Here is a 25,809-nt window from a genome sequence, read left to right on the forward strand (position 1 = left end):
TTGAAAATAAGCCAATAAAAGCTTTTTAAGTTTGTATAACTCCGAAAAAACTTACCTGAGACCCGAAAAATCGTTATGTTTGTATAGAGGTGTGCTTCTTTTGTGTATAAAACATTGAAATATGACGATATTTTAATTTTTTAAATTTTTATGATAGAAATCATAAACGTGATGGTCAGGGACAAGCGGTACGGTCGTGAATTGTCTGGAATAATCTAAATCTTTCTAAACAATCCTTCAATTATCCTGTTAGTTATAATAAAAATAAGTGTTTCAATTGAACTAAACTGTTCAATTTACAATTATATTAAAGTTATTGTCACGACCAAACACACTATAATCCATAAGGCTGGATTGGTCGTGAAAAAACCCGCGATGGTCGTGAAACTTTGGTCGTGAAATTACGTGTTATTTGGTTCTGTTCTGGCGGTAGCCCTGAACCTCATGTTCGAGGATACAAAGTGGACTTCTAATCTTGTAATTCCTCCTTTCAACTCGAAACGACCGGCACTACAATCCTGACATAAACCCCGTCCTCGAACTAGTCTCTAAAACCAACTGACTCCATCGACGCCAGGCTTGCCACTGTCGAGCTCCAAAGTTGAAAATTTTTCCCAAATGGTCGTGACGCCAAATCGAGGGACAGACTTATTTTGTCATGGTAGTCAGTTTGTAATGACAATAAAATTATAATATGCTCCTTTTTTGTAAGTTTAATAACCATTGATGACATAAAAATATGGCTTTATATATTTCGGCATGAATAATTAGTCTAAAAACAGCGTGAAAGTTGGAAAATGTACCCTAGGGACACGTCATGGTCGTGAATTTCGAGACTTTAAAAATACGAAAAAAATACCTAGAACCTATTTAAAACCAAATAAATGTGTGTAACATGTTGCCCCCGTCCCAAAAATATTAAAACACATAATAATAAACTACAAATCCAGTATCTACGAAGTAAAAGGCTAGGGACATGAAAACGTACGTTTTTAAATTTTCAATCTTCAACAATCACTTTATAAACACAGTAGATATTTTAAATGTCCCGGCCTCGTCTTTCACAGATATCAAATCCCTATCAGCTTTGTCATTTCCAGTGTTGATGGACCTTTGCCCAACACAGGGCTCAGAAATAGGCAAAATTATACAGAGCCTAAGCAATTCTGGCTCTGTTGGTTGGGATGAGGCTCCAACGAGGTTAATTAAACCGTCCCAACACTTAATTGCCCCAGCTTAATAGTTAACCAATGTTTTTTGTCAGGTCAATTTCCAGATAAACTTAAACTATCAGAAGTAAAACCAATTTTTAAGAAAGGAAAAAGAACAGATATTAATAATTACAGACCAATTTCTATTTTAAGCAACTTTGCAAAACTCTTTGAAAAAGCTTTTAATTTCCGCTTGACAAATTACTTAGAACAGAACAATATATATTCACAATCACAATTTGGATTCAGGAAAAATAAATCAACCACAAAGGCAAGGCATTAACTAAATTTGTCAACATGGTCTCTGAGGTGCTGGATGAGTGGCAGAGTACTGCTGGGGTGTTCTGTGACTTATCTAGGGCATTCGACTGTGTTTACCACAAAATAATTATTTGCAAACTAAAGAAAGTAGGGATTGTTGGTCAGGTATTGCAACTTCTCTCAAACTACCTATTAAATAGAAAGCAACCCACAGTAGTTTATAAAGATGGCCACAAGTTCTTGTCCGGATGGAATAATATCAGGTACGGTGTTCCTCAAGGTTCCATCCTGGGGCCAAAACTATTCTTAACATTTATTAATGATATAGACTGTAATATATCAGGCGAACTCTTCTTGTATGCAGATGACACAAGTGTTATATTAAAAGCCCCAAAAATACATCAATTTTAAATCATTGTTCAGAAATCAATAAAAGAACTAGAGGAATGGTTCTCTCAAAATGGACTACTGTTAAATAATTCAAAATCACAAATTATGCAATTTAAGAGGAAAAACTCTTCAAATTCATTAAATAGCAGCCTATTAATCCCGACAGATTCACACAAAGTATTAGGAATACATATTGATTCAAAATTAAATTGGGGAGATCATATTCAATATCTAACAAAAAAATTACTTTCTTTTTGCTATGCAATAAGTGTTAAAATTGATGCAACATCTCTGGAAGTATGTAAATTAGTATATTGTGCCTATATTGATTCTATAATAAGGTATGGTATAGTACTCTGGGGATACAGTCCCAAAACAAAAAAAAAAAAAACTTCTTAACGCACAAAAATCAATTGTACTTACCATAGTTAAAGTGTCAAAGAAAAAAAGTTCTAGACCTCATTTAAAAAAAATTAGGGATTTTAACCATCACAAGTATGTACATTTTTGAAATGATTAAGCTATTAATTAACAATATAGATAATTTTGAAGAGTTTAAATCTACACATAATTATTCCACTCGTCAGAAATATTTATATCAATTCCCAATATATAGACTAACTCTTTTTGAACGTACACCAAAATACATGGCTATAATTTTTTTTAATAAACTACCAAAAAGAATCACCAACAATCTAAAAAATATACTCCTAGAAAAATTACACCAGTTATTAATTGAAAAGGCATATTATAAAATAGAAGATTTCTATTCTGATGTTTTCTAAACGGACAGGAATTAATTTAAATTTGTAAACTAAATTCACGTTAAATACATACCTGATGGCTTTCATTGATTTTAGCAGGATTTTATCTTATTTGTTGTTTTTTATAGTGGTAACTTTTACTTGATGTCAGTAGGTAGTAATAATTTTGAGTTGTGTGAATTTATTAGCTATAGCATTTTTTTTATATAATTTTTATTATGACGACACTCCTATCCTTGTACGTTGTACTTTGTAAGATGTTATGAGTGAATAAAGAATTTGAATTTGAATTTCTATAATAAAATACAATAATGACTTTAAAATTTAAGTTAGCCTGTTCCTGTTGCATTCAAACCCTTAAAGTATGCGACTTGCTATCCCTGGCACGCCTCTTCACTACTACCTTTTTTCTAAGTCTACTCTTATAGAATTCAACATAGCTTTGATGTTTTTTCACAGATTTCCTTAAACATGGTGTTGTTGTACTACTTGTTAGTTTTCTAACCAAAAATCGTCTCTAAGATGTCTTAAAAACGTACAATATTTCCGATATTTAATTTTAAAGTAGTTTCAAATTTTACTTTTTGCAAGAATGTTGTTTGGGGCCTAAAGTATAAGAGATAGAAGAAAAGTTGTAATAATCTTTTTAAAGGACAATATACTTAGGCGTAAATAGACACTCAAACCACCATTCTATCATTAACTGTTTAAGAGTTAGACGCCGAAACGTAAACCCTTTACGTGTGCAACTTCCCCCCTCCAGTTTATCAGAAACTGAATTGCAGCCTGAAGCAAGGGTCTACATGAACAAACCCCGGACCATTCAGGAGTTGAAGGCTGCAATTCACAACAAAATCACATCAATTCCTGGTGATGTGCTTGAGCGAGCAATGCGGAACCTCAAGGACCTACTCCAAGAATGCGTTGCTCGAGAAGGAAGGCATTTGATGGATGTAATTTTTAAAAACTAACTTAACTAATTTTTTGTCAATAAACTTCCATTGTAACTACACGTTTTGCACTTTATTTAAATCCAACACCTTTAAAATTGACAGTTTGACAAGTATTTTAAAACCACCCGATCCATCTGCGCCACCCTGTACTTTCTGGTATAAATTTAGTGACTTTTTGTTTATAAATTTGTACTACTTAACAAGCGTTTGGATTAGGCGGTATAGAACATCTTCCCGTTGCGATGCACAGGTGGGCTACAGCAGCTAGTATATAGATATATAGACACAACTGCTGGCCAAAGTGAACTTGATAACACGACAAGAAGAGCACCTCGATAACAAAATTATTTTTCTCCTAATACCCTCGACACTACTCATTTAGAGTTACCAAAGACAATAGTGCTATGATTACATTTGTGACATAATTGAATTTGAAAGGATTAAAAAATTAATATATAAATGGAATATTTTAAGGGATAGACTTAAAAACTTAGGTGCACATTTAAATAAAGTTACTGGGAGTGGCAATTATTAGCTATCAAATTTAAATGCACACAAAGCAAAAACCTTATGATAAACATCATTATTTGCTTCTAAGTTTTATTAGTATAACTCGATTTTCCAACCTTATTCTATCATGAAGTATAAATTGATATTGCCACATGATAACAACCTCTAATAATGAAAATCCTTAAGACTGTAAATAAAGGTACAGATATCTGAAGGGTAATGAATGTTGGATATAACCAGTAATAATTTATCTTATACCAAATAGACTTGAGAAAACTGGACAACGATAAGTTCAACAAATATAACCACCAGGGCCGGTTCTAGGAATTTTTCAGAGTTAAGCGAACACCCGAATCAGCGCCATCTAGAATTCCCCCCCCCCCCCCCCCACCAACCCATGAACATAACTTAACCCTATTTGTGAAATTTAGGTTAGAAGAATACTTGCAATAAAAGACTTTTTTCAACAACTGTTTATTATTCACAGAAATTTAACATTTTTACACTTTTACTCATCTTATACACTTTAGCAAAACCCAAGTTACGGTATACAACTAAGAGTGCAATCATAGATAAAACATACTCCCCCAGTAGATTTCTCATCCTTATGGTACAGCTGAAGACAATTTTATTGTTAGTTCTGTACGGTTTATGTAGAGGTTGTGTTTTGTTTACAATTTGTTTCCCATTATTACAGTAATTTAAAACCTCATTCAACCAAATAATACAATCTAATCATAAACAATAACTTGTCTCCTAGTTATATAACCAAACAGTAAAGCACAAATCAAGAAATTAACCCTAAAATAATACAAACAAAACTTTGTCGACACTAGCGTCCAGTGTCACCGTACATGAACTAGACACGAAAAACATAATTCAAAATTTACATTGGATGACAAGTCTACTTGTGTTGGTTAGTCTATGGTGCAATACAACGTCTGATACAACGTACTGCTCTGCTCTAGGAGGGGAGAGTGATCAGGGGAAGTTTCTTGTTGTGACAAGTGGCGCTGTGCGCTTATCTTCAGCATGAGTCATCAAATGAAACAATGAAACCCACAAGCACCGCGCTGTACGCTGTCGAATCGAAACTCAATGCCTTGAGTTGAAGTGCTGTACAAGTATACGCATTTTTCAAGTGCTGTTGGTACAAACAGAATAAATGCCTTTGGTGGGGTGCTTTGGATACTTGAACTCTATGAGCAAAAAAAAAAAAAAAACAAAATTAAGTTGTTCACCTGTCAGTAAAGTTCTTTCCAATTTTGTCTTCTGAAAAAAAAAATAGTGTCCCATTGGTGCCACTTTTCTTGGGGCCATATGCGACCGCGTAGTTTGCGTATGGGTTAAACCGGCCCCGATAACCACTACGCTACATTTTTAATGTTATTGTCAAGCTGCTCATCGCAAACAATTTGTATTGTGATGTGACTGGCGACTACTTCCTCTTCCACATCACTCTCTCTGACACCACTTTTCAATTGTTTCATCCTGCAATCAAACAAGTTACATATGGGAAATTGTATTGATAATAGGTATGGATTAGGAAAAAATCAAGTAAAAATAAGGTCCGTGTTAATGTGAATATACTGTTCACTGGAAGCTCTACTGAGATAGTAAAGTTGGTAAAAGGCAAAAACCATCTATATCTAGTTTTCTAAGAGATAAACAAATTCCTAATATAAATAACAATCGCTAGACAAGGGAGGCCATAAAGTGTTTGATGGCTGTCTGTTTCATGAATTCCCTTATTCAATTCAATTAAATTCAATTCAAACTTCTTTATTCATTATTTTGTACAATATATACATTAAATAGTGTCAGGTTGTACAACAACTCAAACTAGCCTAAGTGACAATCTCATCCACTCTATGCAGGAGACTGTAAAGTTACACCGTTGTTAATATATTCATTATGACTGTGATGGGTGGAAAAAATCGTCAAAAGAATACGGAGCTATTTTAATCGGATATTCTTTTAATCTTATTTAAATTTGTTTTTATTACTTTCTTTTTTAATTTCTTTTGGAATTGTATTTAAATATCTTTGACCGATGTAGGAAGGTTTCTTTTCAAAAAATGTTGTTTGATGTTTAGATGTTATTATGGAGTCTTTATGTCGAGTATTGTATTTATGAAGGGTTGAAATATAATCTGAAGGACGAGAATCAGCTTTCTTAACTGACAAGAATCAGTCAAAAATATACTGTCCGTAGACTGTCAAAATATTGAGTTCAACGAAGTGTTTTTTCACAGAGGCATCACGCTGTAGTTTTAGCATTATTCTAATTGCATATTCTTGTTTTTTTTTTATATATTTTCAAGATTAATTTTTGAAGTTGCTCCAAATAAACAAATCCCAAAAGCAATATGGGAATGTATGTATGCAAAATATATTTTACGCATTGTTTCAATATTACAATAAAAGGACATTTTCCTCAAAGCAAATATTCCAGAACTAATTTTTGGTAAAATTTTGTCCGCATGGTTATTCCAATCCGAATGCTGATCAATAGTGAAGCCAAGAAACTGAGCATTCGGTTTTGTTATAATTTGCTGAGAATTAAAATCTATCACTGGTTTTCTCTTATTTCTGTTTTGTTTTGTTTTAAAATTAATACAATTAGTTTTCCTACATTCAAAAACAAATTATGATCCTTGAGAAATTTATTGATGTTTTCTAATTCTAGTTTAAATTTACTTCAGTTTCTTCCAACCAAAGTCTCTGATGATAATTTCAAGTTTGAATCATCGGCATATAAAATTAATTTTGAATTAGGTTTGAATAATAAGGCATTTTTCCATGTTTTTCATATAACATAAAAATAACAGAGGACCTAATATTGAACCTTGTGGGACGCCAAATTTAACAGGGCGAGTTTCTGAAGATGTAGTAATAAGTTTATTTGAGTTTGATAGAAACGTGACTTCGACATACTGACTGCGGGCACAAAGATATGACCGAAACCAATTTAGAGAATTTTTCAATATTCATAAAGAGTGTAATTTTTGTAATAATATTGAGTGCTTTACACTGTCAAAGGCTTTAGACAAGTGCAAAAAAATGCCAGTTGTAAATTTTCCTTGGTCAACAGACTCAATTACGGATTCCACAAATGAGACTGCGGCACTAACAACTCATCTACCAGATCTAAAGCCGTGTTGGATATCATATAATAAATTGTATTTTTCTAAATAATTACTTAACTGTATTGAAGCTTTTTTCTCAAAAACTTTAGATAAAGATGGAAGCAGAGATATTGGACGATAGTTGTTTACATCTGAAGCATCACTTTTTTTGTGCCGGGATAATTTTATATTTTTTAAATTTAGTTGGATATGAACCAGTGATAAATGAAGAATTGATCAGGTGACTAAGAATTTTACTGATATACCTTTTCACTTCCTTCAACACAGTTACTGGAACCTCATCATACCCACTCAACTTGGTACTTTTCAATGAGGTAATGATTTTTTCCACCTCAGCACTGTTAACAGGAGTAAAACATAACATAGGTTTAAGTAGTCTATCTGCTATACTTTTACATTTCGAGTTATTTTGAATATTCAAAGTATTAACATTTGGATTACTGTCTTTAACTATACTAGAAAAATTGTCATTAAAATAATTACACACAATTTTTGGATTTGATACTTTCTTGCCTTCAATATTGAACTGAACATTATTGACTCCGTTTCTGGGCTTATCCCTGACCTCTGAGTTAATCAGACCCCACACAGTTTTTTGTACATTATTTGAGTTATTAATTTTCTTCTGAAAATGTTCCCTTTTTGATTTTACTAACATATGCTTGAGGTTACATTTCAATTTTTTACATAATTTTGATAACTTAGAGTGCCTAGTTCTTCTAATTTCTCTTGTTAATTGAACAATTTGATAATTTGTACTTCTGATGTCTTTAGTAGCCCAATTTTTATTATTGTTTTAAAAAGTGATTAAAGTTTTAGGGAAAGCTTGATTGAAAAGGTAATTAAAAGTATTGTAAAACAAATCATATTTAAATTCAACAGGGGCAAAATACACATCTTCCCACGATTCTTTCCTTAATAGATTTGAAAAATTACTAATGTTTTCAGGAGAAAATTAACGCATCTCCTTTTTAACAGGTTGTTTCTTTTTTTGTTGATGATTCGGAACATTAATTGACATAATTTGACGGTCTCTGTCAGATAGACATGTTATGATTCCTTCTACCACCATGTAAGACTTATTGTCAATTGTAAGAAAAATTGTCAATTGTGTTGTCTACTACCCTAGTGGGAAAATCTACCAAATAACACATAGCATTACTTATAAGAATTTCTGTCAATAATCTATAATTTCTATTATTTTTCAAAACATTAATATTTATGTCACCTCCTATTATTATTGAGTCATTTTTTTTTACTTATAAAATCTATCAAAATGTCTAGTCTATTTAAACAAGTAACAGTATCAGAAGCAGGGGATCTATACAATCCTACAACTACAAATTTATAATTACTTATACTGTAACTAGCAGCACAAAATTCAAACACTTTATCTTCTAACAGTTGGTCATAAAATAATTTAGGCCGAGCGCACACGGTGTGACTGTTTTACAACTAACCAGTTGCGCTTGCAACTGTTTTGTGACATCGGCAAAGTATTGCAGTGGGGAGCCGCACACGACGCAACTGGTCGTTTGCGATTTTCAAAAAAGTTTGAAACCAGTCACATGCAACGGTGGGCCCGACGTTGCAGCAACCAGTTGCACGAGACCACGGGGTGTTTTGTGGTGTTTTGGTGGAAATTTGTTGATATTTTGACGGCCGTATAGTGTTCATCTCAATGAATGATCAAGAATTCAACTTGAAGCTCGTTGGAGAAGTGGAGAAACATGAAGTTATGTACAACTACAAACTGCCAGGATATTCAAGGAAAGATTTGACTGATAAAGCATGGCAAGATGTGTGTGTTGAATTGGGTTTGCCAGGTAATGTTATAAATTAATTAATTTTTTATTTGTAAACTAATCAATTGATTTAATTAATTAAATATTATACATTTAATTTTACCATAACTCAGGTGTTAACAACATAACCTCACAAACACTTGTACTTGTTAGTATAGCCTTGCCAAGGAAGTATACCCTCAGAAACCTATCAATTTGGTGTGAATAACCACGAGCAAATACTTGCCTAAAGAGTAAATACTTGTTTTTCAACAAGTTATCAGTAACCCATGCTTGTTTGAGTTTACTTGTTGATAAATGCATGTAACACATTCAGTATAGTGTAGGCCTAATACATTTATTTAAATGATGATGTATGGCTTAAGTAATTTCCGCAAAATAATACAGCCTACGCCTGACGTTATTTCTCAAATAAGGGTGAACCCAATGTTCCCTCTGTACGGGACCGCGCCGAACTTGGACAACGACACACGCGGACAACGTTAAAGTTGGACAGATTAAGTTTCCAGGGTTGTCGTTTGCGTGCAACGTTACCCTTGGACACTTTTGAATGTGTCCAGATTCGTCGTGTCGTGCAACGCCACCCCTGGACAACTTAAAAACTTGTCCAGGTTCGTCGTTTGCATGCAACGTTAAACTTGGACACATTTGAATGTGTCCAAGGGTAACGTTGCACGCAAACGACAACCCTGGACAACTTAAAAACTTGTCCAGGTTTGTCGTTTGCATGCAACGTTAAACTTGGACACATTTGAATGTGTCCAAGGGTAACGTTGCACGCAAACGACAACCCTGGACAACTTATAAATGTGTCCAGGTTCGTCGTTTGCGTGCAACGTTAAGCTTGGACACATTTGAATGTGTCCAGTTTCGTCGTGTCGTGCAACGACGAATCTGGACATTTGTCTTAAGTCTCTTGTTTTGGGACCTGACTGTACATTCTACCTGTCAAAGTCCATTGTTTGGGATTTCGACCAAGGCCCCACTAGAAAAACACGCCATGCTGAAGGTTCATGACGTCACACTAGTGGATAGATTCACTGCAATATCCCATATGTTTTAGGTAATAAAGCTGGCTGTTTTCAGATTTTACGGTTACATTTTCGTACAACTATCCACCACTGTGAAGTAGTGTTGCACATAATCGGCATTTTTGCATACATAAAAGTAAACGAATATTTTCTGTTCCCTACGGACGGAAAAACTAACACTTGCTCGGAAAACAACACATGTGTGTAGTATAAGTCTACTTTTTAATCGGTGAATAGCAAGACAACTAAATCACTGAACGTTAATATTTCGTGCTTGGTGACTGGCGCATGTCTGGAACCGCCTTTAGGATAAAGAAAATGCATCCCTCAGGCTTTTGTTTTGCGTTGTCCATGTTTGTCGCCAATCTTTCAGATTAGTTGAGCTATACTTTTTCTGTTTTCATAGCTTAGTATTATTTTTAGTTTTCTGGAAATTATGGATTAAAAATGAATGAAATAATCATGACAGTATTAGTAAGATTACATATACGTCTAACGTTGCCAATCGTAATATAGTTTCGGGCGACTATTTAAAAATATCTGTTTGGTTTTCAAGCCTCTTCATTTCACATAAAATTATTTTTGATTGGAATGTGTGTATAAAGACCAGACTTTCTTATTATTAGCATGTAAATATTAAATAACTTCTTGATCAGCATTGTACGTGTTATTAAATTTACGGAAAGTAAATAAAAGAAACGTCTTATAACACTTAAAACATATATTTACGCTTATACTGTTACTCACAAGACGGTAAATATACAAAAACGATGGTAAGTGGTGATCGATTTCGATTGGACACTCCAATCATCATCAGACCCAATAGGTGAATGACAAGAATCTTGAATGGCGTCCCAACTTACACCCTATTGGCTACCGGAAGCACCGGCCAATACATTTTTATAAGTACAACTGGAATCTAAATGTATTTGTTCATTAATCAACTTATTTCTATCTTTACATTTTTCCTTATAAATATACAATTCTTCCCAAGCATTCATTACATATCCTTTCTTACAACTCTTTAAAATTTCTAGACTATCCTCCATTTTTCCTAGTGAGTGTCCATTTTGTAATAGGTGTTGTGCGACATTTTATCTTTCCGGTTTGTTGTTCCTCCACGCAGATATGTGGTTTTTGAAGCGGTTTACGAAGTTCACAGTCTGTCCAATGTAGAAGCTATCACAATCGTTACAATTGATTTTATAGATGCCCGAAGTGTCAAATTTGTTACAATCTTCTATTTTTGGATGCAGTATTTTACTCATGGTGTTCTGAGTCCTGTAGGCTATTGAAACTCCGTATTTCTTGAATCTGTTAGCAGTCCTTTGTGTTGTAGTCCCCGTGTAGCTAAATGTGATATATCTGGTGCTTTCCTCTTTTATCTCTTCTAATGTTGTTCTGCTGTGTAGTGTATTGTGTCTATCGATTTTTCTCCTCGTCTTCCTTGCGATGTCCTATTACGTAGACCATTATGCCGTTCGGAAGGAAGTGACAGCCAACGATTTCACCAGCCTAGGACCCATAGACCCCAGCAGAAATGAAGAACTGAAGACATGCAACAATATAAAGAAGAAGCTGGAAGAGAATAGCTCAATCGTTGTGAAAGCAGACAAAAGCAACGCCATCGTAGTGCTCGGAAAAGAAGAATATATAAAGAAGACGGAAGATTTCATCAAAGAAAATAACTTCAAAGAGCTGAAAAAGGATCCAACGCAGAGGTACCAAAGAGAGCTGTCCGACGTCGTGAAGAGATGCACCAGAGTGATTCCCGAAGAATGTCGACAGAAGATGAACATCCTAAATTCTAAAGCGCCCGTGATGAAAGGGATCCCAAAAATACACAAGAAGAATGTACCCATCAGACCATTAGTTAACTTTAAATGTGCTCCTACCTACAATGTTTCAAAATTGTTAGCAAGTAAGCTCAGCAATGATTTATAATTAGAATATGTATACAATGTAAAGAATAGTTATGAATTTGTTGAACGTGTAAAGAACATAGATATAGATTCGAATAGTAGTAGTATAGAGTCGAAAGCTCTTCAAGATGGCGAAAGGTAATGAAACCTACGAGTGTTTGCCATGTAAATCATTAGTAACTGACGAGCAAGATGCAATCCAATGTGATGGTTTTTGTAAAACATGGTATCATGTTGAATGTGTAAAAATTTCTAAAAGTGAGTATGACTATATTACTGAATTGGGAGACAAAACCCGATGGTATTGTGACCCTTGTGGGAAGAAGATCGACAAGTTGGTCAATCATGCTGTGGACATAGAAGATGTAATTAACCTAAACTCAACAGTAAGTAGGCTTGTTCAAATCGTTAAAGAAATGACAAATGACAATTTACTTTTTCATAAATCTTTAGAAAATATCACTGAACAAAATCTAAAGTTATCATCTGATATTTCTAACCTTAAAACGGAGATTAAGAAGAATCATATTACAAATTCGAGTGTGACAACGCCTGGTTTAAAGGCTGATAACATTTCAATTTTGACGATTGATGATGACTTCAATGCTGAAGGTCTGTCTGCCAAATCAAACAGCTACATACAAGATGACACCGACACAGCCATTTCTAGGCCAAGTAGAAGTGCTGAACGTCAAACGAAGACTAGTCCTAATCCTAACCTTACAAACTTAACCTCAACAGTTCAAGAAAATGCAAGCAATGAATCCGAATTCGATTCTAGTGGAAGGGTGTATACAAACTCGAATTATAGTTGGAAACATGTAAACTATAGCAAACGGAATCAATCTCAGGAAAAAACCAAAAGGAGGGACGGTAAGCCTAGGCTAGGGTCTCAAAGGCCAAGTTACTTGTCTCCAGAAAAAAATTCCAAGTCTTTTATAAAAACAAGTAATGGACAACAATTAACCCAAAACCGATCCTATAGCGAGGCATTAAAATCCAATAAACCTAGAACAAATGTGATCCACGGCACAAGTAAAGGCTGTAACAGTAACCTGAAGGCAGCCAAACGGCTATTTTGGCTTTTTGTTTCTGGCCTTGATACCTCAGTGAGCGACAAAGATGTGATCTCCTTCCTTAAATTAGTTAAAGATGAACAATACGTGTGTGAGAAAATTAAATCCCGATATTCCAACTACAATTCTTTTAAGGTGGGGGTACCTGTCGATATGTCTGAGTCTTTCCTTTCACCGGACCTTTGGCCTGAGGGTTGTATCTTAGGCAAGTACCGTGCTCCCAGACCAGGCAAGTTCTCCGCTTACAGTGACAACGGGTCTTTTTTGGTAAAAAATCACAAGCCAAATGGGCCTGTGTAGAAGAAACCTATATATCAACCAATAAGCCTAGGCCTACTTGCATTTCTGTTCCTGCGCCTAGGCCTAGTAACGAACATGGTATAAACTTTTTTTTTATAAATATTTGTTCAATGAAAAATAAGATGAATCAGCTTGAAACGATCTTGAACGACAACTGTGTTGATATTTCATGCATTAATGAACATTGGTTGAACCAGAATGAAATTCAATTCTACGTCCCAAATGGTTACACCTTAGCTGCTTCATACTGCAGGAATTATCCCCTAACACACGGGGGGTCTTCTATTCTAGTCAGAGACACTATTAAAATCAGTTCTATTGATATAAGTCAATTTTGTCTTGATAAAATCTGTGAAATATCGGCTGTGAAACTTGTCTGCAAAAACAGTATTGTGATTTGTGTATATAGAACTCCTGATTCAAATTTTAGAGACTTTCTAGGTAGTCTGGAAAATGTTTTAAATTTTCCAGCAATTGCATCAAGCCCTTCTATCATACTTGCTGGTGATTTTAATATCGACATAATTGAGCAACATAAACAAGAAGTAATCGAGTTTCTAAATCTTCTTAGATCTTTTAACTTATACAATGTGCACTCCTACCCAACCCGAGGAAGAGCCTGTCTCGACAATATATTCACCAACCTCGTTTCTGACCACTATGAATGTTGGCTCTACGGACAAGACCTCATCTCTGATCATGCAGGTATTTTTGTTAATGTTAAGCTAGATGACAATAAAAGCCAGGCTGGTGTAAAAACTAGGGATGGACGGGATTGAATTTTTAGTTCGGGACGGGACGGGACGGGATTTTTATTTCCTTCCCGATTTTCGGGACGGGACGGGACGGGATTTTTTTCTGTGCATAAAAAGAAAGTACTGTATTGCAGTTACCAAAAAAGACATACGAAATAAATTTTTACCATTTGTGGTGGCACTGATCTATAAAAACAAAAAAATGGGTAACAATTTACAGGTACCTATAGAAACTTGTGACTCGCGGGTCACGGAGTGATCGTCTGTATGACTCACGGTCACGGCGCGATCGTCGTCATGACTCCGCGGTCACGGGGTTATCGTCGGTATGACTCCATGGTCACGGCGCGATCGTCGGTAGGACTCGCGGTCACGGCGCGATTGTCGGTAGGACTCCGCGGTCACGGGGTTATCGTCGGTATGACTCGCGATCACGGCTCGATCGTCAGCATGACTCCGCCATCACGGCATGATTATACTGATCGTCAGTATGACTCCGCGGTCACGGCACGATCGTCGGTAGGACTCCGCGGTCACGGCGCGATCGTCGGTAGGACTCCGCGGTCACGGCGCGATCGTCGGTATGACTCGCGGTCACGGCGCGATCGTAGGTATGACTCCGCGGTCACGGCGCGATCGTCGGTATGACTCGCGGTCACGGCGCGATCGTCGGTAGGACTCCGCGGTCACGGAGCGATCGTCGGTATGACTCGCGGTCACGGCGCGATCGTCGGTATGACTCGCGGTCACGTCGTGATCGTCTGTATGACTCGCCATCACGGAATGATCGTCAGTATGACTCCACGGTCACGGCGCGATCGTCGGTAGGACTCCGCGGTCACGGCGCGATCGTCGGTATGACTCGCGGTCACGGCGTGATCGTCGGTATGACTCGTGGTCACAGCGCGATCGTCGGTAGGACTTCGCGGTCACGGCGCGATCGTCGTTATGACTCCGCGGTCACGGCATGACTGTCGGTATGACTCCGCGGTCACAGCCCGATCGTCGTTATGACTCGCGGTCACGGTGCGATCGTCGGTCCAATAATCGCGGCCACGGCGCGATCGTCGTTATGACTCTGCGGTCACGGCGTAATCGTCGAAATGACTTCGTCTCCTGCGTTCGCGGACCTATCGCTCGCAATAACGGCGTTATCGGCACTCGCGAAGCGGAAAAATCGCCGACGATCGGACCAAATCCCGTCCCGAAAAATTCCCGAGTCAAATGTAATCCCGTCCCGATAATCGGGAATATTTTTTTCCCGAAAAATTCCCGAAATTTCGGGACCCGTCCATCCCTAGTAAAAACTAAATCGTTTAAGAGGAGACTGATTACTACTGATAGGCTAGCTGATTTTAATTATTGTCTTTCAAATCTTAGCTGGTTAGTATTATATAACAACTGTGATATTGATGCTGTGATCTCTATGTTTATAAATATACTTTGTTATTATCTCAATGTTTATTGTCCAATTGTAAATAATAAATGTAGACCAAAAACCAAGCCAGGACCTAGTAACTGGTTTACACCTGAACTTGCAAACATGAGAGAATATATCATTTACCTTTATGACATATGGAAGACTAGTGGTAATGTTAATGACAAAATGAACTTTAAAAATGCCAAGAAAGTTTACACAAAAGCTATGAATGAGGCAAGAATTTCTGCAAACAACAAACTAATTAATAAATCAACAAACAAATGCAAAGCGGCCTGGAAGATAGTGAGAAGTGAATCAGGGCAGAGCAAAGTACCGACTGAAATATGTCTTTCGCCTGACACCTTTAATGATTTTTTTGTTAATGTACCAACAAGTATGACTCACAATCAGAACTCAAATTTACCAGACTATTATAAACTACTTAGTAATTTAAAGTTTACCACCAACTCAAATAAATTCTCATTAAAAAAAGTTGATATGAAAACTGTGAAATCAATAGTAACTAGTCTAAGCTCCTCTCGCAGCGAAGATTGTTTTGGACTGTCGAACTACCTATTGAAGAATATTATAGACCCTATTCTAGTACATCTCACCTACATTGTCAACCTAGTATTAGTTACAGGTGTTTTCCCAAATTGTTTGAAGCAATCAATAATTAGCCCTATTTTTAAGAAAGGTAGCAGAGATTTACCAGAGAACTACAGACCAATTGCTATTGTCCCCATTATAAGTAAGATAATCGAAACTTGTTTATTTAGGCAAATGTATGATTATTTTACAAGTAACAATTTGCTTAGTACTAACCAATTTGGTTTCATGCCTAATTCTTCAACTACCAAGGCTGTAGAGAGCATTGTAGATTATATCCTCAATGGTTTTGAAAACAATTTTGCCACAGGCTGTAGTATGTTAGACCTAAGTAAAGCTTTTGATATGGTTTCACATGTTATTCTTTGCAGGAAATTGGAGTATTATGGTATTAGAGATAAGGAACTAGCTTTAATTAGAAGTTACCTTAGCAATAGATCTCAAGTAGTTAAAGTCAATAATGTTTTTTCTCAACCAAAGTCAGTATTAGCAGGTGTTCCACAAGGCTCGGTCCTTGGGCCATTCTTATTCTTAGTTTTTATCAATGATTTTGCTGTAAATGTTCCATGTTTTTCTGTTTTATATGCTGACGACACAACTATTCTTGAAAAAGGTGTAAATATCCATAATGTTTTAAAGCAGCTTAGTTCCTCAAAAGATTGCTGCAAAGTTTGGTATGGTGCAAACTACCTACTCCTGAATGAAAATAAAACTGAAAACATTCTCTTCACACTCAAAAATAGTATTAGTCATGAATATGAAGATCTTTTAAAACCTGTTAAGCTGTTAGGAATTGTGTTAGACAGCAAGTTAACCTGGAGTAGCCATATTGACCTTGTATGTAAAAAACTTGCTAGAGCTACTTGTTTAGTGAGGAAACTCAAACAGTGTGTCAGTTCTGAGGTATTATTAATGGTCTACTATGGTGTTTTCAATTCTCATTTGAACTATGGCCTGCGCTTATGGGGAAATAGCGCTGATGCAAAAAGAGTATTCATATGGCAAAAGAAAGTCATTCGTTGCATAGTAGGCTTAGAAAATAATCAAGAACATTGTACAGATAGTTTTATTAGTCTTAAAATAATGACGTTACCATGTATGTATATTTTTTGTAATCTGGTTTATGTTAAGGAAAATATAGTTAATTTTAGTGAACAATGTAATCAACATGAACACAGCACGAGAAACAAACATAATCTTGTAACACCTTACATTCGCCTTCACAAATCATTTAGAAGTCACAGTTACCAGCAATTTTTGTTATTTAACAAGTTACCATTAGTTGTAAGAAATCTACCTCTTGTAAAATTCAAAGAAACTATCTCAAACTGGCTAAAACAAAAAGCATTTTATAGCATTGAAGAATACCTTAAATGTACATTTCAGACTTAGACTAGAAACTTAAGATTTTTTGTATTAAAACTATTTGACGAAGCCTATTGTACGCTAATGTATTCCTGTACATTGTATTTAATGGCCAATAAACTTCTTGATTCTTGATTCTAGTAGGCTAGTCTCATTTGATATCGCAAATCTGTACACAAACATACCTGTATCAGAAACTGTAGATCTTGTTAAATGTAGGCTTTTGCAGAATAGTTTAGACGATGAATATGTCAATCAGATTGTAAAATTGCTTGTGACTGTTTTGAAGCAAAATTATTTTAGATTTAACAATAGATTTTACGAACAAACAGATGGTTTAGCTATGGGAAGTCCACTTTTGGCAATTTTGTCAGAAATATTTTTACAGCACCAGGAAAAAGAAATGTTAATGAATGTAAGAAAGAATCATGATATAAAACTGTATGTTAGATATGTAGACGACATTCTTGTTATCTTCAGACAAGCCCAGGAGCAGGAGCACGAAACGATGATGCAGACACTAATCAGCCACCACCCAAACCTCACCTTTACCAACGAGTTTGAAGAAAACAAAAAGATCAACTTCCTGGACCTCACATTAGAGAGAAAAGACAGCAAGATAGAGTTTGACATCTACAGGAAACCTACGCAAACGGACACTACAATCAACAACAAGTCTATCCATCCGACAATCCACAAGACCGCAGCCTTTAGATCTATGCTGTACCGAGCCTATAAGATCCCACTTAGCCAAGCCAATAGGAAAAAAGAACTGGACACCATTAAGAAGATCGCCCAAGTGAATGAATTTCGAACCAAGACGATAGAGGACATCGCAAGGAAGACGAGGAGAAAAATCGATAGACAGAATACACTACACAGCAGAACAACATTAGAAGAGATAAAAGAGGAAAGCACCAGATATATCACATTTAGCTACACGGGGACTACAACACAAAGGACTGCTAACAGATTCAAGAAATACGGAGTTTCAATAGCCTACAGGACTCAGAACACCATGAGTAAAATACTACATCCAAAAATAGAAGATTGTAACAAATTTGACACTTCGGGCATCTATAAAATCAATTGTAACGATTGTGATAGCTTCTACATTGGACAGACTGTGAACTTCGTAAACCGCTTCAAAAACCACATATCTGCGTGGAGGAACAACAAACCGGAAAGATAAAATGTCGCACAACACCTATTACAAAATGGGCACTCACTAGGAAAAATGGAGGATAGTCTAGAAATTTTAAAGAATTGTAAGAAAGGATATGTAATGAATGCTTGGGAAGAATTGTATATTTATAAGGAAAAATGTAAAGATAGAAATAAGTTGATTAATGAACAAATACATTTTGATTCCAGTTGTACTTATAAAAATGTATTGGCCGGTGCTTCCGGTAGCCAATAGGGTATAAGTAGGGACGCCATTCAAGATTCTTGTCATTCACCTATTGGGTCTGATGATGATTGGAGTGTCCAATCGAAATCGATCACCACTTACCATCGTTTTTGTATATTTACCGTCTTGTGAGTAACAGTATAAGCGTAAATACAGGGTAATTTGTACTCAGTGTGACAAAAATTTTTTGGTGTAAGTACAAAGTAAATGAAGTGTGATGATGCATATCAAATGTTCCAAGTCTCAAAATTAGCTTCCAAAAAAATTATTTTATGTTTTTAAAAAATAACCATGTTTTTAAACTTAATACAGCGATTTCTCAATTACCTGTATATGGATTTGAGTAGATAATGTAATTTTCGTGTTCTACATTAAATTTTGAACAAGAATAATATAAAATGACGGAGGATCAGTTGTAAAAACTCCATAGTAAATAGATTCAAAGATAAAAATTAAGATGTTTGATAAAAATTAAAAAAACAATGGTCTAATGCATTTTTCACACCCTGTATACAAGAAAGTGTCGGACTATGTTAAAAACTGCGCCATTTTATAAGCTTTCCAACCATATGCTACACTATTGAGGTTTAGATATGTTTTTGTTTGTTTTAGTGGTTTGAATACCAGAGAACAGGGAAATTGTTTACAGTTTTACTGTTCAAGCTGAAACAAAAATACAACATTTGCTTAATACATGCCGACTTTCTATGTTTTAAATGTTAAAGACACCATGCTTTGCAGTCTTCAAACCATTAAAGCGTACATTAGCAGACATAAAACTCAATAGTGTAGCATACGGTTGGAAAGCTTATAAAATGGCGCAGTTTTTAACATAGTCCGACACTTTCTTGTATACAGGGTGTGAAAAATGCATTAGACCATTGTTTTTTTAATTTTTATCAAACATCTTAATTTTTATCTTTGAATCTATTTACTATGGAGTTTTTACAACTGATCCTCCGTCATTTTATATTATTCTTGTTCAAAATTTAATGTAGAACACGAAAATTACATTATCTACTCAAATCCATATACAGGTAATTAAGAAATCGCTGTATTAAGTTTAAAAACATGGTTATTTTTTAAAAACATTAAATAATTTTTTTCGAAGCTAATTTTGAGACTTGGAACATTTGATATGCATCATCACACTTCATTTACTTTGTACTTACACCAAAAAAATTTTGTCACACTGAGTACAAATCACCCTGTATATGTTTTAAGTGTTATAAGACGTTTCTTTTATTTACTTTCCGCATGTAAATATTGTATATGTTGTCCATACATAACTAATATGAAACGTAGATTTCTATCTTCAAACGTGACTTAATAAAAAATAAATAGTAGTTCAGGTTTATTTAAAAAGTATCGGTGCTATTTGCACATTTTCACACATTTTGTGTGACTGCACAAAAACGAGTCATTCGTATTTCGTTCATCTCAAGTAATTGAAAACCATTGTAGGCCTAAATAAACTCGCATTATTGACACAGTAAAAATTACCAACATAAAAATTCTGCATTTAAAAATTGTATCATTACAGTATTATCATTTTTAAAGCTGCACCATATTATAGGCCTAAGAGTTGATGTTGTAACGGTTAATCACATATTTTTTAGTTTATTGGCCTATATTTAACATCGGATTTCCTCTTCCATCGGATCATACAGTTTTGTGAAAGCTCATCGCACACTACAGCCAGACGCACCGCCCCGCGCCGCGCCGAACCGCCGTGAAATAATTCCGGCCGAATAGTTTGCATGGGAATCATTGAGAGTGCGCACACTTGAGCGCGCCGCGGGGCCGCGCCGCGCAGCCGTGTCCGCCTCAGAATAATTCCGTTGCCAGAACTCTCGGGAGAAGTCGCGTGGAATTGTTCTGCTGAAGGCGGCGCGGCGCGCTGTAATGTGCGATAGGCGACGGAACCGATTTCTGGCCACGGCCACCTTCGCGTGTCTTCGTACCTCGGTCCAGTAGTTGTGTCTTGTTTTTCAATGTCTGAGCATGTTAAGTAGTTCATAAAACTTTTCGGGGGACATTCTGAAATATTGGAAACATTTTCGTCTGTCATTAAATCGGAGAAAAGGTGGTGAAATTCCCCAAATGTTTCCCACTTCTCGTTTATGGGATGGAACCACGTAGTGTTTTGCCTCTTCTCCTCTTCTGATTCCAGCAGGCAACATAAAAACATATCTTCGTCCTCAAAGCTGCTTATCTTGAAAAATAACCAAAAATTTACACTTGACAACACTAGGCCAAAAAAGGTTACGTTCATTCAAAACTAATGAATTCCACTGATAATAAATCTACTGTCAGAAATAAGTATTTTTGTATACATAAAACTGCAAATAAACACTCCGAAGACTCTAAGATGTGATTTTCAGCTGTATAATGTATTTTCTAATGCTGATTTTAAGGACTTGCAAAAAAAATTTCATGGTCTTTACTTTATGCTCTTGAGTCTGGAGCATATTTATACAAGTGTTAAGAGGTTAGTTTTCTTACTGAATCTCATTAAAAATATGTCTAACGAAAATAAATCAATCATGTTTAAGGTAAACTAAACTATTAATCTGGAACTCTAGTTAACTTATAAAACATATACTTTGCTTGACGTGTAAACCATGTTTATTTAAAACTAGCTAAGTACCCGTTCTACGCACGGCGATAGTGTAGTCCTCACCATTGAACACTTTATCCAATTTGACATTTCCATTAACAAAAGTGCTCTTGACTTTTTCGTGAAACACTGAGTAATAAAGACATTAATGCGTCACAAACAGACATACACACGAAAATTCAGAATTTAATTAGTTAAGGAATTTGCTACAATTTAACCATAGCAAAGTACATATAAAATCAGTAAGCGCCGTCAATGAGTGGAAACCTAATTTGTGTAAGCTAGTGACGACGATGATTTAAAAAAAATGTAAGTTTCCCAGCCCTAAACAGCACTGATTCAAGGTTTTTCCCGGTTATCAAAAATCAGGAACAATTTGATACACAAAGAATCTCCGGTTCCTGACCTGGATGATGCCAAGTTATTTAATTTAATTTGCGGTTACACGTTATTGCACTTGCGATTAATTAAATCCGTTATGTAAGGACAATTTTTTTTATGTCACTTTGTTTGGCTTTTATTTCAAAACGTGATTGAAATTGTTGCGGTATTTGTAAACAACATAATGTAAACATATCAGTGACAGCTATATTTACAAAGTAGTGAGGCCATATTGTAATGGCTAAAGACACTCCCGCCAACCCCGTGAATATATAAAAATGATTTAAAGTAGTGAGGCTATATTTTATTGGCTAAAGACACTCATGCTAACCCCGTGAATACATTAAAATGATTTGAATCTTGATTTTATGTACTCTCGTTTTTCCGGAGATGGCCGCGTAAAATGCCTTCTGGGCCGTGACAGACGGTATTTGTTGAGAAATTGAGATAAGACTTGTTTCGGCTAGTTTAATGTATAACACGTAAAAGTAACCAAAAAAATATATAATTCAGAAAAAACTATAATTTTATTTATATAGATTTGTCAGTATTATTTGATCTGTGATCATCAGACGAATGTCTGTCCTCTCTACTATGTTTATTTAGTATATTGGCTCGATTGTAAAGGTATGGTATGATTAATAGTTTTATTTACTTTTACGTCATTTTGTAACCATCATGGCTACCCACAAGGTCAATGTTACAATTTAAAAAATTTGAGTTACTTTTACATAATATAGGCATTATTAGAAATTGAGATTGTTTCGTTCAAAACTTTCCAAACATTTGTCGGAAAAGCTTGGTAAGTTTGGCAAAAATATGTTTAGCCGTTATTGAGTGTGATAGTGTTACAAAGTTTTACATTGAAGCCGATCCCAAAGCGCTTTGCTTCGCTCAGCTCAGTTATTAGAATCGAACTAGTAAACCTCTGGTTTACATGAATCCTGTATACAAAATAATAATTTCATCCTAATATTATCGGTTCACTTTATTTAGATTATCAGGTTATTGTTTATTGACCAGAATCGTCCAAATATATTACATTGTTAAGACTGACTGACTAATAATGTACTCTGATTCGGATTTTTTGACCCTTAACGAGTTATACCCGCGAGTCTATGACATGAGTTAGATATGTACCGATTGTACTGGTACCTTTAGATGAGACTACTAGCATAGATGAAGTACTAGTATGTTTCAGAAATCTGTACTAACTAATATGTAAAATTGGTAACTAAATGAATTGTTCCGCTTTCATCAGTTTTTATTATTTCAACCTATGTAGGTACGATATGTGATCGTAGGATACGATAGACTGCACATTGTGAAACAGGTTTAGTCGAGCAGGATCCATTTACACATACCGTAATTAAATAATCCATAACAATTTGACTGCTCTATTGCAGTTGTTTCGCCACGAAAACGTTAAAATCTAAGGCATCTGTTTGCTTCATTTTGTTAGTTTATCCATGTTAGAGGTTGACGACTGATCAATCATTGAAAAACCAAGGACAAACCCCCAGACAGAAACACTCCACATATTTCGTTTCTATAAACCATTAACAAATTTTGATTTCAGCCGCAGCTCCATATTGCAAATGTATGTTTTGAAGATTCAAATGTGCCAAAAACAATGGACAGCTAATTACTATTGAAGGGCACTAAAAATCACTTAAATATGGCAGTTTTAAAATGAGACTTAATTAACTTTTCTACGACACTTAGCAACACGTATATTGAACAAAAGCTGTAGATTTGAACCGTCCGTTTGTGACACGGTGTATCCAGGTCCCATAGGTATTAATTTTTTATTAATATCCAGCAAACATTTACAACGACCAAATAAACATGCAATTAAATTTCCGAATTTATAATGTACAATGTGTTTCGCGGACTATGAGTCACTACAACACAGCGTATTAGTAACAGTGTGTTAAAAAGAAGCCTTGTAACAATAAGGCGTATTCACGGCATTTCTGTTTTAGGAAGCTCATTCAGAGTTTACCAACCGAGCGAGACTGAGAATTTGATGAGCCTGGTGTACAGTCTATTCAAAAACTAAAAGTGTCCAGGTTCGTCGTTTGCGTGCAACGTCACCCTTGGACACTTTTGAATGTGTCCAGTTTCGTCGTGTCGTGCAACGCCACCCCTGGACAACTTAAAAACTTGTCCAGGTTCGTCGTTTTCATGCAACGTTAAACTTGGACACATTTGAATGTGTCCAAGGGTAACGTTGCACGCAAACGACAACCCTGGACAACTTGAAAACTTGTCCAGGTTCGTCGTTTGCATGCAACGTTAAACTTGGACACATTTGAATGTGTCCATATTCGTCGTGTCGTGCAACGCCACCCCTGGACAACTTATAAATGTGTCCAGGTTCGTCGTTTGCGTGCAACGTTAAGCTTGGACACATTTGAATGTGTCCATGTTCGTCGTTGTCTACTTTTATCGTTGTCTGATGGAGGCGGTGTCTGCTTTTAACGTAGTCCACGTTTAACGTTGTCCAACTTCGACATCGTCCCCTCTGTACCCTACGGTGCTTTCTGTATTCATAATAACTATAGTTCGGCCGCTTAGAAAACGACCTGCGCGCTAATGCCAATGCTGGAGGAGGTCGCTTTCTAAGCGGCCGAACTATAATGACGTCTTCTTCGTCTGAGTCTGACATTGTTATTGTACTTAAAAACACTTAAAAACAAGGAAGGCCTTAAAAACAACGTCACTGCACTTTTAACACTCCACTGATTGCAGAATATACCTACGCAACTGTAGTTGTAACACAGTTGCACCGTGTGCGGACAGAAGCTCTTTTTCAGTTGCAAACTAGTTGCAGTCGCAACGGATTTACTTGTGTTTACTTTTATGAGCTAAGCTACCAGTCAACAGTTCTTGGAAGTACAGTACTTGACTTGACACTTGATTGGTGATAAAATATTAATGGGCTTGAGACTGATAATGGGGATTTTATTGCATAATTACTCTAGTAATAAATTATGAAAATGTAAACAAACATCTGATAAACCTTTTATGTGCTCCTAACCAACTAGCGATCGATAAAATTATGGCCCATTAAAAATTTAAGGACTCAGTCTGGCATTTAAGGACAATTCCCATACATTTCATGGCCAGTAAAAAATTAAGCACAATTCCCGGTTTTCCCGGTTGGTAGACACCCTGTAGAGTACGGTTGAGTAAAAATAGGCAACTTGCGTTTGTTTAGTGAGAATGGTGGCTTCATTCAGTCGAGGGAAGCTGAGGTCACTGAAGGAGAGTGGAGAGTCAGGAGATTGCTGCAGTATGTAGTTAATTATTATTTCTGTGTAAGCAATTGTGAAGATTCCACAGTCATGATTATTCTCCTGTTGCGGTATTCCATCGATCAGTACAAAGTTGAAATCATGTTCTCTGTTTTTATTGAAATAGAGAAATACTTTCTTTGCCAATGTCTTAGCATGGTCAATATTATATTTATTCAGTGAGTCACAGTATAAAAATCTGCCATACAGGATGTCATAAATCAACAAGCTCCAATGTGTTCCGTTTCCCTTCACTTCATTAGTTTTGTTAACAGAGTTTTCATTAAGATCAGTACTGTCATTTACTGGTAGAAAAAGATATTTTGCACTTCTTACATTTAGACTGTCTAAAATAAAATCATGGTCAGATAGCATCTTAATTACCTGAGAGACTGTTGGATCAACACATATTATTTGTTTACTTTTCAATACAGTGCGGGTTAACAGGTCAAAATACTTCCAGATAGTCCTATCTACAATCCAATTAGGTCCAAGAATGGTTATGATGTGTTCCAAATTGTCAGAACCATTGAAGCTTAGTTTTGTCATTTGTCTCGCTACGCCTCAAATGATTTTC

The 25,809-nt window shown here is 35.8% G+C and overlaps 1 protein-coding gene across 1 annotated transcript in view; it reads right to left on the reverse strand.

The window, feature by feature from the left end:
- Positions 1-4,544: 4,544 nt before the first annotated feature.
- The window catches only part of LOC129004573 (zinc finger protein 141-like), a 48,235-nt gene continuing 26,970 nt past the window's right edge, over positions 4,545-25,809 (reverse strand). Inside the window, exon 4 of the mRNA XM_054433141.1 lies at positions 4,545-5,580. Within this exon, the coding sequence (XP_054289116.1) occupies positions 5,457-5,580 (124 nt within the window). The 3' untranslated portion in view covers positions 4,545-5,456. The remainder of the gene's footprint in view (positions 5,581-25,809) is intronic.

This window comes from Macrosteles quadrilineatus, unplaced genomic scaffold, assembly GCF_028750875.1.
Source record: "Macrosteles quadrilineatus isolate MER2022 unplaced genomic scaffold, UCM_ALF_1.0 Scaffold_1__1_contigs__length_201487025, whole genome shotgun sequence".
NCBI lineage: Eukaryota > Metazoa > Arthropoda > Insecta > Hemiptera > Cicadellidae > Macrosteles > Macrosteles quadrilineatus.